Source organism: Nomascus leucogenys, chromosome 6 (genome assembly GCF_006542625.1).
Source record: "Nomascus leucogenys isolate Asia chromosome 6, Asia_NLE_v1, whole genome shotgun sequence".
Taxonomy (NCBI): Eukaryota; Metazoa; Chordata; class Mammalia; order Primates; family Hylobatidae; genus Nomascus; species Nomascus leucogenys.
Genome location: NC_044386.1, coordinates 4,694,764 through 4,708,478, shown reverse-complemented (window position 1 = coordinate 4,708,478; position 13,715 = coordinate 4,694,764). Strand labels below are relative to the sequence as shown.

Sequence of the window (13,715 nt, the reverse complement as noted above, 5' to 3'; positions counted from 1 at the left end):
GAGGGTTGACACTGTTCTTCATCATTTAGAGTCCCCTGTTAGCAGCTAACCATGGAATGAGATCAGCCCACCAGACCACGTTCAAAACACAGGACAGAGGAATAGGGACAGATACAGCTATCCTCAATCTTAGGCACAGGTGTGTACAGGAGTGTCGGAGAAAGACCCAGGGACATGGAAACTTGTGCATTGCTGTGGCTTTAAAATATGCACAGCCTGAGCAACACAGCGAAACCCCATCTCTCCAAAAATTACAAAAATTAGCCAAGCATGGTGGTGAATGCCTGCAGTCCCATCTATTTGGGAGGTTGAGGTAGGAGGATTGCTTGAGCCCAGAAGGCAGACATTGCAGTGAGCTGAGGTCATGCCGCTATACTCCAGCCTGATTGACAGAGTGAGCCTGTCTCAAAATAAGTAAATAAATAAAAATAAAATTTGCATGATGTGGGACACAGAAAAAGAAGTCCTAAGTGACAGCATTTTATAACTGCCAATGGCATTCTCGTTGGATGTATGTGAATTCCCTTCATGGACTTGACTTGATGAGTCAATATTTCTATGGAAATCATTTGGTGAGGAAAAATCTCGGGTTGCCATCCTCCCACGGAGATGCACTTACTTGTGTCCAGACTCATGGGCAATGGTGAAGGCCAGTCCCAGACCTGTATCTTCATTAATCGTGCAGCTGCGATATTTACTACACATTCCACTTATGGGTGCAAATCCTATGAAGGACAAAGATGAAAAGAACACACAGCGGTGTTGTAATAAAATAAAGCATGGTATATTTATTTTCTGCCCCTTAGTGAAATTTAGTTCTTATGTTCATAGGGGGAAATATGAAATGGGAAACACTTAGACAACCATATAAAGCACATTTGATAACGTAGGGGAAGGGATTCCATTCCAGGGAGCCCAAGGACTCTCTGTATTGTGGAACACAATACATGTTTCTATGTAACGTTCCTGGTGCAGGCTCTAATTGGGGCAAAATAGATCGGGGAATCTATTGCAGATAGAGGAAGGTCTTTACCTTATTCTAAACACCTATGTTCCCAAAAGACCAAGTGAAAAAGTGCTGTAGAGAATGGGTGTGCTGGGAGGTCCCCAAGACCACCCCCAGCTTTAATGATTCACATCTGTCATAATGAACATTTGTCACACTCACGGTTATTATTTAATATGGCAAAAGAATACAGGACAAAATCAGCAAAGGGAAAACACATGGGCAGAAGTCAGGGGGAAAACAGGCACACACGTCTAAGGGTCCTTGCCCTGCAGAGTCACACAGGATGTGCTTTCTTCCCCAGCAATGAGTTGTGACAATGAAGGTGAATGTTGTCCACCAGGGACACTCATTAGAAACTCAGTGTCCAGGGTTTTCTCCGGGAGCTGGTCACATAGGCACCCACTGCCTAAAGTGTGCCAAAATTCCAGACCCTCAGAAGGAAACCACACTGTTTGTACATACAATTTAGGCACAATGAGCCACTCGTTGGAGGGAGGGCAGTGGGAACCATCCTACAACCTGAGTTCTCGGAGTCCAGCCAAGCGCCAACTGGGTAAGCAGGCCTGTCTAAGGACAAGCAGCCAGGACACCACGTTAACTTGTTTTTGCACAATAAGACTAACCACTATTAAATTGGGTTTTATCTGAAAGTTTTCATAAATAAAAACTCTTCCTCCCTAAGAACTTGGGAAGAAATGGAGAGTTAGAAGAAATGTTCAGCAGAATCCTGGTCAGTAGCACAGTGTTTGACACAGAACATCTGGAAAAAATCACAAAGTGCTGCCTCTAAGTCACACCCAGCCCTGTAAACGTCTAAAACATTGCGAAGATTGAGATACGGAGAGAGAAGTGAAAAACACAGGAAATATAATATGGTCATAGTATCTCCACAAATACTCATCAATGTACTATTTCCACTATATAATGAGAAAGCCTTCCATCTATCCACCCCATTCTCACAAACAGTAGAAGAAACAGAAAATATATATATATATTTATTATGTTAGAAGAGATAGGAACTCTGGAATCTGTGAGAGACATTTACTTGTTCAATAATCACTCTTGATGAATGCAAGCATACTTCTATGTTTGGCTAAAGTTTATACAGGGAAGTGAGTCTTTACACCTTCCCTAAGAGGCTGCTACTGCTTATTAACAAGGAACAAGGGCAAAAATACTCAACACTCTGTGTCACGGCCAGGGGTGCACATTCCACACATGGTCCCCACACTCTGCTGGAGGTTCTCACCCAAAGTATCACAGGGCTCATTCTTCCAGGAACATATATCCAGACCAGTCAGTAAGATGGCGTGGTCATGACGAGTCCCATCTTTCCCCATCAATCCAGACTGCCACTGGCAGAAGCTACTTAAGGTGTGGTCTGCGTGGTGACTTATCACCAGCCCTGGCTGTGCAAGAGACAAGGACCAAGGACCTCATGATAATGAAGAGAAAACATGTTACAATACATTGTCATCACAGCAAACTATCCTTGACCTGGATTTCAAATACATGGCTGGATCTGGATGGCATATAAGCTAATGCATGTATTTTATGTACTCTATAAAACCTGTACAGATCCAGTGTACACACTTCTGGACGTTTCTCTAGTTCCATACATAAACAATTGAAATGTATCTGGCCGACCCTGAATGCACATTCAGTGACCCAAGAAAGATTACTTCTGTCCATGAATTTTTTGTTTTCAAAAATCTTTGAAAAACACTTTTCAAAATTAAGTTAAAGCCACAGAATCATTTATACATGGCTTTGTACATACATATACAAAAACACGTCTAGATGGCGATATGTTTATCTCATAACCAAGTTAAGCAAGTGGGATTTCCAATAAATAAGTCTTTTAATATTATTACAGTGTTAGATATCTTTTCTACAAAGGCAGTATATTTCTGAGAGGAGTTAGGTCAATTGGTAAAGCTTTATTTCTGGAAAATAAACTGCAACTAAAAGGAGACTTTGCAAGCCATGTTCAACCTCCTCTGTCTCCATCAAGTTCAGATAACCCAACAATGAAATAACAGAGTGTGGAACATTGGAACTCTTGGGAACAGAAGAATTTGAGACACAGAAGAACATGCATCAGACCAGGCTGCACCAAGTTATTTGAACCTTATTCACCAGCACGCTCTAGTTTCCTATGGCTGGTGGGACAACACCAGGTTTAATTACCTCAACTTCAGGACACTGGCTTGTTTAAAGCTTGCACTGTTAGAATGTCGTATTGAAATTTTTGTCTCTCAGACACTGAATATGTTTTCTCCGGAAATGTTTATTTTGTTTTTCCAGAAAGTCAAATATACCCAAGCTAAATGCTACATATAAACACATGGGCATGCCTTGCGTTCTTTAGCAGGTGACTTCCAGGAAAACCGCATTAATTAAAGTTAACACAGGTGTACGATCAAACGATAACCTCGCTTATTCTTTGCAGCTTGGATGAATTCCAAGGTGAAAATGTTTTAATACCAGGAATAATTAACCTGTCACCTGAGAAGCCCGGCATGTTCAGCAACCCCCTCCCCAACTGCGCACTCACACAAAAGACAATGAGGTTGTATCTTCCCTGACTAGTCAGACTAGAAATAGCCCTTTCCACACATGCCCCCACCCTGCACAGAAAAAGAACAACATCCCAGAACTTTAACATCGAAGGCATCTTAGACCTTATGAATGATCTCAGGTTTCATCTAAAAAATTCTTTGTTTTATAAATAAGAAAACTGTGGCGAAAAGGAGACTCTGAAAATGGCAGCAAGGGTGGAGCTGAGGCTGGGCACTTGGCTCTTGTCCAGCACCCACTCTTCTTTGCGCAGTCAATGATTAGCTTGGGGAAAAATGGAAGTGAGGGCCTTTTGTGCCTAAAATCCCTCCCCATTACTTGTGCCACGAGATGTTCATTCCCATCCTCACTTTGAAGGGACCACCTCTATGCATTTACGGGGGTCCCAAATGAAGGCAAAAGATCTTTAACCCACTGCTACCAAGATCCAGCATAATCTGGGTTTTCGCATGCAGTGAGGGAAATGCACTTGAGAGTCCATAGAAATCTCAATAAAAATAAAAATCTCAGACTGTAGATGGTGAAGTTTAAGAACTGGGAGATAATTGAATAAAGCGATGCAGGGCCACACAGTACAACGTAACTTCAAGATCACAAAACATTTATACTCCTCTAGCAAGAAGCAGAAAGGGCTCATTCCCACTGGCATCCTGAAAGCTCATGATGGCTAAGATATATTTTGTGCTGTGGATTCCTAGTGTGTGTCCCATCTATATGCTGAAGGCAGCTTTTACATGCCATTTTCTTACAGGCCAATTAAAAGACAATTTCTTACCACTTCTGCACAAAAAAACCCACAAAAAATCCAAAAAACATTTAAAAGAATTGAAAAGACACTCATTTGCAGTAGACACAAAATATTAAATATTTTTTGCCCTCAAGAGAGAAGAATCCATAGAACAATTATATTAAAGAAAAAAGCATTATTTTGCATTTGTTTTTCTAGGAATAAAAAGAGCAGATAGTTTCAAAGATAAACTACCTGTTCATCTTCTAGAAGAATCAGACCTACAATTGCAATGTTGATGTTTCCTCCTATTGTTCCATCTTTGAATAAAGCAGATACCTGAAAAAGACAGGAAATCCAAGTCAGCCCCATAAATGGCATTTTCCTCCCTACTTACTAGTGGGCCTAGAACCCAATGCCCTTGTTCTTCAGTGACAGAACAATGTTAATTTTCTTGTATTGCTAGGCAGACAGATATATTAATCATATCACTGTAAAAAGCCGAAGCTTCAGGTGGGAGTGGGGTCCACCTCTTACTGTCAAACACTTATGAAAGGATCACAAGGCCTGTGAGTTGGTAAGGGTTCCTCTTAGAATATAAAGAGGATTTTTAAGCTAATCATGATGATGACAGAAGCCAGTCACTTCTCAAGCTCTCCTGGCAAGAAATTCCATAAGTGCCAGAGAAACTCTTGCACTTACGGGTTTCCAAGAGGATACAATAAAGAGAAAGAAAAAATCATGATAATGAGATGATGAGAGAAAGACACAAATATTAGAGGTGATGGATCATGGAGGTGGAAATGAATGATCAGAGTGGCATTTGAGGTGGTGAGCAGGAACAGCACGACCACCATGGAATGCAACCTGAAGTGATTTGGCACTGAGCTGCGGAAATATTGGAAAAGCTCTACAGAAGAGAGGCAAACACTTCCACACACCAGAGCAGCTGGCTGAGGACAACAGGGCAATGCTTGCTTTGATCCCATGTGGCGGGAAGCTGGCTCTATTTCACCGCCTCCTCGGCTTCCTGGGAGACCAGAAACCGAGTGGTTCAGTCTACCAAAAATGACACTAGCCATAGTAATCACTGACATCATGGAAAGATGGGCACATTCAGGGGTACTCTGTTTATTGAGGCAGAAGAATGCAAAGACATACTTTTAAAATACTGTCATTAAAACTATTCCTAAAAACACACTTTGGCAACCCAAGATTTTGTCTTCTATTATTTAGATTTCACTTACATGAAATGAGGCTTAGTATACCTCTCATCACTCTTCAGTGATTAATACAGCTGCCAATTTGAGACACAAACACATTTTACCTGAGGTGATATTCTAAAAGGTTGCACTTTTCCCCTGTTTTTATAGATCAAATAATTTATATTTAGCATTTGAACATTAATATTTCTAAAAAGTTGGGCATTTCTATAGAGCCATCTAAAATCACACATCTAACGCTGATAATCTGATTTACTGCACTACGGTGGCTCAGCATCCCCTTAGAGATTTCCAGTAAATAGACACCAGTAAGCCCAAAACATCTCACAGGCTTACAGAGGCTTACAGAGAGGGTCAAATGATTTTTCCTACTGAATTAGTCTATGAAGTTCTGAAAATGGCTCTTTTCATTGGAGCACAGAAAACTAAATGAATTATCACTAGTAAAATATTTCTCATATATGAAACATCAATCCACAGGTAACAAGTAAAATGGAAACACACACACACACACACACCCTATGAAGTGCAATGACATGGGTGGCCTCAACTGGAAGGATGATCCTACCATGTTGAGTATCGTGAGCACATAGGTGGTGATATTTTCGTGGCCATGGTTTTGCATCATCTTTTTGTCGACCACCACCAAGGTCTCCACGTTCAGTTCTTCATTTCTATGGGACCTCAGAAGAGAGCGCTTATGCCGTAAGCAAGACTTATACTCGTCTGGCAAGATGAAGAGGTCTTCCTTGGGAGGCTGGGGCATGTCTACGGAGGGACACACGGAGGGCAAATGAAAGCACGAGTCACACACAAAATCAGGGCTGTAAATCGTCATAGAGAAATTTGGTCTCAAAAATGAACGCTCATGATAAAAACCACATAACCTTTAAAACCTTGTGATGCAGAAGCTTGTATTAAAGTAGCACACTAAATTTAAGTAAAATTCACGTAGTCTAGGCATCATGGAAATCATGGCTGTATTTCCCTTTATATAATTTCATCCTAATTTAAAACAGCAAGAGAGGGCACTCTTTGGCTCTAACTCCTAGCATCTGGTAGCAAAAGGGTTCAAAGACTTTGAGCATAGGGATTTGTAGAACAGATTCCTCTGCAAAGACAAAGCAATGGAACAAACAAATACAAGAACACGAGCTGGCTGGCTTGCATTGTTTTCCTACTTGAAGACTTTTAACGACTTGACAATGTTTAAAGTTGATTTCAATCTCTGGACACATAACTAGCTTGTCTACACTGTTTCCAATGGATTATAAAATGCTCGAGGCAGCTCCACTTCACTGAAGAGCTTAATTTCCTAGAAAGTACCATAAATATTTACGTATTTGATTAGAAGACAAAGCACGCACTTTCCTCTTGAAGTAATCCCTTTAAAAATATTTTTGGCATGTATAATTGTTAGGTTAACACTACATTGAAAACAATTAGGTTTAGTGGATGCCTCAGAAAATGTGGTTAGAGTTGTTTCATGTGAAAGTGGACTTCAAAAAGCCCAGACATTTAGGTGGCAAGCACACAAAATCTATGCAGACTGTATTCACAGAGCATACTGTAAGCAGATGCTATTTTGTTTGACTGGTATATCCAACACATTTTATTTTCTTTTGCTAACATACTTCCAAAATTAAGTAAAGCTTTTGGTGAATAATAATGATACCAGCTAATGTTTACTGAGCACTCATCATTTGCCATTAATGTTTATGCAATGCCCACAGGTGTGAGCTCCACCCTAGGAGATGTCTCTGCGTAACTCGTGCAGTCTGTACCCCAGCCCGAGCATGGGGTTCTAAGGATGAGGTCATGAAGGCAGAGGAGAGCAACATTACTTGCTCACACCCCCTTCCTTCAAAAGTGTTGGAAATGGCTTTCAGATTTGGACAGTGTGGTCCTAGAGCTCTTGTTCTTAATTACCACTGGTGGAAAAATGTCTTTAGGATGAAAACAACATGTTAGCAAAGGGCCCAGCAGCTACAGGCCCTCAGTATTGGGGGCAGGGGTCAGAAACTCAGTGGGGTGGTGATCTCATGGGCCTTGGCTCTGAAAACCCCTCGGCAAATGACTGCCCCTCAATACGGAGCTTGCGACATTGTCCCCAGAACACACAGGCCCCAGCTGCACACCCACCATCACCTGAAGGGCAGCAGGTCCACTAATCAGCCTGAGGTCCAACCTCCCTATTGGTTTTCAGCAAATCAACCTGCCTCTGTTTGACCTTTTCCACCGAAAAATGCCTAAGTGAACACAGAAAAGGCTCCCATTTTCTGAACTGGAGACTCTAATAGGAAAGAATCATTGTAAGTGTGAATTCCGCCAAGACAGAAGAGCAGGACTGCCCTGAGTTCCAGGGGAAGAGTCCAAAAGCCCAAAAGCCTCAGGGACAACATGGAAATATCAATGCACAGATGGCACAGGGCGCTGAGGATGTGTCCGAGCACAGGTGACACAAGGCCCTGAGGTGCATCCACGCATCGGTGGCACAGGGCCCTGGGGGTGCATCTGCGCATAGGTGACATGGGGCCCTGGGGCTGCGGTGCATCCATGCCCAGGTGACACAAGGACCTGGGGGTGCGTCCATGAGCAGGTGACACAGGACCCTGAGGATGCACGCTCCAGTAGGAAGCAGCGCTGTTGATTCTGCTCACTTTTCCGGGGCCTGGGCTAGTCACATGGCCCCCCACCACTTGAGGCCCAGGAGTGTAGTACTGTCACCTGCATAGCCCAGAGGGGACAGAAATATTTGGCAAACAGCAGGATGTCAATCACCAATGTCCTCCACCTATAAGCGGCAGTTTGTTGAGCTTTCTTTCACTAGTTTTATTATGAAACCATGGGAACTTTTTTCCACTTTTCAAATACAAAATGTATTATAGAGTTTAGTATCCTTTTTCAAATAACTGCCTTTTACTTACCACCGTTACAATTCTGAAATGTCTCTCGAGGCAACATACACTACACACACACACACACACACACACACACAAACTCACATGCCTATGCACACATGCACAGATGTGGACGCCACACTGAGGATCATCTCTACTGCCTTGCGCGCAGAGCTATGCCTTAGCTGTGCCACCAGCCTGAGTGATGGCGACCACCTTCAGAGAGGAATGAAAGGATCGCAGTCCTCTCACAATGGTCTGCATTGCTTGATGTTTTCAAGGTCCACTGCAGCATCTGCTTAAGAGCTTGGTGTGTGGTCTGTCAAAGCGGTTAAGACGGCCCTGCTATCTCTCCTGCTGAGATCCAGGTGTGTGGGCCACTTCGTCTCCCTGGTATATGGAATTTGTCCGGCTCTGACCACATCCACACCGTGAGCCCTGGCAGCAGAGTCTTGACTCTGACCTTGTGGAAGCCTCCACCACGCATCTGGGTCCTGACCTGCCGGTCAAGGCAGCCTCGGGCAGCTGTGGCTGATATGCACGCCCTTTTCAAACACTCACCCAACCTCAGGATTCCCAACTCTCTCAGCCTCCTGCTCACCTCCGTTTGTTCTCAGCATGGTTCTTCCTGCTACCTCCCCTACACCTGAGCCCACTAAGTTCATCTGGGTGTGAGGTTTTCAAGTCATCGGAATGCAGCACATGACTTTCAGGGGTAGGGTGAAATGGGTTCAGAGGACACAAAGGCACTGATGGTTTAACAAGCACTGATTCTGTTGTTGTAGGTGCCAAGAGATTTTTGTTTATTCACTCATTCAACGAGATTCACTAAGTATGTGCAACAGGCCTGCCTCTACTCTGGGTGCTGGGTAAAGCAGTCATAGAAACCAAACACGCAGGAAACGATGGGCTGGGGGAGGGGGGGCTGTCCAGAGGCTCCTGGGGAAGGTTCACCCAGTGATGCTTGAGGAGAGAGCTCAAGGAAGTGAGGGACATTCCAGAAAGCACCCAGCTTCAATTCTTGAATTTCTGAGAGGTTTCTACATAAAATGTAAATAATAAACCACTTCCTAAATGTTCATGACAAAAAAAGACTTTGACAAAGCCTTGGTGATAAATTGTAGGTATACTATGTCACACTGAGTCTGCCCTTTTGATGTGGTAGTGTATGTAAGTATGCATATAAATGAATTACCTCAGCAGGAAAACTATGTGGGCTTGAATAAATCTGAACCTCAAAAATATAGAATGACAGAGCAGTGATGCCAGGGTTCTTTTGAAGATGTCTGGTAGATTCTGCACTTCTGCACACTGTGTCATTTAATCTGCCCAGGGAAGAGTTCTTAAAAAAACATCATTTACCATTATCCATCCATCTGCCACGGAGAGACGTCCCATGCTGAGCTTACAGATAAGGGACTCTCTCTGGAATCATTGCTTCAGTTTAGCAACGACAGTCAATAGATTTCACCTCTTGGGCAGACATGCTTTGAAGAAAATGTACAAGGTTCCATCAGCTTACATAAATGTCAGAATCACTAAATACACGCAAAGATTCGCCCTTACGTACATTTCTTGCGTCTTCCACAGAAATGCTGCTTTTGTGGCAGTCCCAGGTGAAGGTCGCTGCTGTGCAGGGGTTGATGTGCCAGCTCCCATGTCCTCGAGGTCACCAGGACCTCACTGGCCCCAGGAGCATGGGGCTCTGTGGATCTCTTGTATAGTACGTGGGACAGTGAGCTGCCCTGGGCAGCTCTGCCAAGTTTCCATGAGAGGTGTGAAGGAAGTGGCTTTAGGAAGTAATCTGCCTCTTCTGTTCGTATCATGCCTGACTGGAAAAAATAAAAGGAAAGAAAGAAAACACAATTAGACTTTCTGGTTGAAGCCAGGGCCGATTCTCCAAGCACTGCATTTGTTATTATTCTCTTGGAAGCATGCTGTTCCCTCCAGTGACAGCGAACATTGGAAAGGTTCAAAACCCCGGCTGAGAATTAGCAATGGGAAACCACACACAGTCTGAGCTCTCTGGCTCTGCATCCCTGGAGAAAGGCTGGCGTGGAGCTGCTCCAGGACTGGACTCCAGAAATGAGAAAGGGACAGAGGGTGCACAGCATACCAAAGTCAGTTAATTTACACCAAAAGTAATGACGGTGCAAGAAAGAACACGTGCACACTTAAATATTAAATATTCATATTGGTGAGGGGTCTCAGATAAAGTGATAAAAATTAGAATCCTAATAGGGTAACGTGCAAAACTCTGTTAAAGTGAATTTGAAAACAAAGCAATATAACACTTTCTAGAAAAGTATAACTTAACAAAATTAATCCAGAGGAAAGCATAAAAATTTTTCTTAGGGAATCAGGAAGGCTTTTCTAAGCAAGATATTAAAGGAAATAGGAAAGCAGTGATTTTATAAAAATCCTAAAAATGTCTGTAGGGCAAAACAGACTAAATACAACGTTAAAAATCATAGACAGAAAAAATCAACAGATTGCTTTTTTACCTTTTAGGGTGACAAATATTTTTAAGATCTTGGTAGCACGATTGTTGGTGAGCATGAGGACAAGCCGGCAATCTTACATTCTGGGAAATGTAAACTGAGGCCCCACTCAGGAGGCAGCCCCAGGGCCAGCCCATACATCTGTGTACCACAGACCTTATGAGTTAAAGTGCACAATTCGACTGCAGGGATCTAACTTTTGGGAATTCTCGCCAAATATTTCTTGTAAGGATTTCTTCGATATCAGTGAACAGGTGTGAATGTGTATGGCAGCGTTGTTTATAATCACAAAACTAATAATAATAAAAACAAGAAACAATTTAAATGGTTACCAGTAAATTCAGGGTCAATTTTTAAAGTGTATTTATATAATTGGAGGTTATACAACCAGTAAAAATTAGAGTTATGGATGTACTGATGATAATTATAATTAAACATTTTTTTTTTAGTTCCTGAAGCTGTGGCCCATATTTTCCATATAACACCTATTGATTACTTATCAATAGCTAAGTTCTGTAAGGTATCAGTGTCCCCTTTTTATGGGTGAGGAAATAGAGATGTAGAATGATTCAGCAATGTTTTCAAGGTCAGCTCGCCAGGAAATACAGTGTAAGGATTAGAATAAAACCAGAGTACATTCACAACTTGTAAGTTTAAGGTTTATACTACAGGGTTTCCAAAAGGTATTAATTTGTTAAAAGTATATAATAGAGTACATAGCGTGCTCTCAATTATGTTCATTTTAAAAACTGTGTATCTACACTTAAAGAATTTTCTTGCATGACTGAAGAGAAATTGTTGATGGTGGAACAACAACCATCTTCAGGGGGGAAAGCCTCTTCAGGAGGAGAAAGTTGAGTAGGAGGGACGCAAGAAGAAAACTATCCTTCCTTTTTATGGCACTCTGCACTACTCAAGTTCAAGTCTGTGCATCCATTCTTTTAAAATAATGTCAATGGCATTGCTGGATCATTGGATTACAGATGAATTTCAAAAATCCTAATAAATGTTATTACATATTGCTCTAATTTTATAATGAAATCTACTCCTACAGAACATCAGGGTATCATTTAGAGCTCTCCAATACTGAACTATTAGTGTCAGGCCACTGAGCCCAAGCTAAGCCATCGCATCCCCGGTGGCTTGTACGTATATGCCCAGATGGCCTGAAGTAACTGAAGAATCACAAAAGAAGTGAAAATGCCCTGCACCGCCTTAACTGATGACATTCCACCACAAAAGAAGTGAAAATGGCCGGTCCTTGAATTAACTGATGACATTGTCTTGTGAAATTCCTTCTCCTGGCTCATCCTGGCTCGAAAGCTCCCCCACTGAGCACCTTGTGAGACCCCCACTCCTGCCCGCCAGAGAACAACCCCCCTTTGACTGTAATTTTCCTTTACGTACCCAAATCTTATAAAACGGCCCCACCCCTATCTCCCTTCGCTGACTCTCTTTTTGGACTCAGCCCGCCTGCACCCAGGTGAAATAAATAGCCCTGTTGCTCGCACAAAGCCTGTCTGGTGATCTCTTCACAGGGACGCACATGAAAATTAGTATTACTATTATGCTGATTTTTTTCAGTGATTTTGCAAATCTAGTGCTGCACAGTGACTGAGACACTCACTAGGTATTCTCAGCTGCTGCCCACGGCGTCCAATGCCCATTCTAAATTTGCCTCTGATGTGGGGATCCTGGGTCTGATTCTTACTTGGGAGTTGCAGGGAGAGTTCCCTCGCATTAATGTCCATGTAGTGAAGCCCTGCGTGGGGCTGGGCTGTCCTGGGTGAGTCTGGGCATTTGTACAGTGTGAACTGCAGGCCTGGAGGGGCATTTCCTAGACCTTGAGAAAATGCCAAACACAACTCTCAAGGAAAATAGGATTTGGGGTGGGAGACATAAAAGAAAGAGGAGAGTAGGTTCATCAAATATTGGGAGAGGAAGCATTGGCTGCAGTGTTACCACTGGGGGTGAGAGGAGGCAAGACAAAGGTAAGCTTGGTAGACTATCAGTGAAGCCATCAGCACCACCATGGGGGGTAGACCTCCTGGGGCCCAAATACCACATAACCATGGGCAAGTGAAATTCTTGGAATTTATGCCCAGGATTGAGGGAGAGGGCAGAGGCAAACTTTCCTGCAGTGCTATTCATGAATGACTTCGGAACCTTCTTGGCCTTCTAGAACTCCAGGAACTAAAGGAAGACACAACAACACTTTACCTTTAGAAGTTCTACCAGGGAATGCCAAGTGTGAAATAAATTAAATAATGGCTAAAGCCAATTAGGTTTCAACCTTTTTGGATTTTAACTGAGAAGCGTAAGCAGTCATCAGTGTGTTCAACCTTGTATAACGCTACCCAATTAGTTTCTCCATTACCTAAGGTAACCAGTTTAGGTACTAAACCAAAAAAGAAGAAAAATTCATGCATGGCTTAAAACAATAACAACACTTTTTGATACATAAACAATTGCTCACTTTTCAAACCCCCCTCAGAAGATGATTGGCTCCTTAAGAACCTAGAATAGATGTGATCCAGCATCGCCCCTGCAGGTTGCAGCGGACTGATAGAAGGGAACGGCCGGGTGAGTTGGACACTGCAGAATTTATCATCCCGTTCTCATACTTATTAGCTGTGTGACTTTGGATGATTTACTCAGCCTTTCTGTGCTGCTCTGTCATCTAGGATGCAGATATAAGAACAGCTACTTGTCACGGGTTTATAAAACTTAATATACTTAAAGTATATGATCTAGTGAACATTCAAACAAGATTTG

General features: G+C 42.6%; 1 protein-coding gene across 1 annotated transcript in view; it reads right to left on the bottom strand.

The window, feature by feature from the left end:
- The window catches only part of ADAMTS16 (ADAM metallopeptidase with thrombospondin type 1 motif 16), a 163,485-nt gene that overhangs the window by 113,861 nt on the left and 35,909 nt on the right, over positions 1 to 13,715 (bottom strand). The window contains exons 4-8 of the mRNA XM_003263214.2: positions 10,010 to 10,271; positions 6,108 to 6,307; positions 4,572 to 4,655; positions 2,259 to 2,418; positions 620 to 725 (exon numbers count right to left, since the gene is read on the bottom strand). Of these exons, the coding sequence (XP_003263262.2) occupies positions 620 to 725; positions 2,259 to 2,418; positions 4,572 to 4,655; positions 6,108 to 6,307; positions 10,010 to 10,271 (812 nt within the window). The remainder of the gene's footprint in view (positions 1 to 619; positions 726 to 2,258; positions 2,419 to 4,571; positions 4,656 to 6,107; positions 6,308 to 10,009; positions 10,272 to 13,715) is intronic.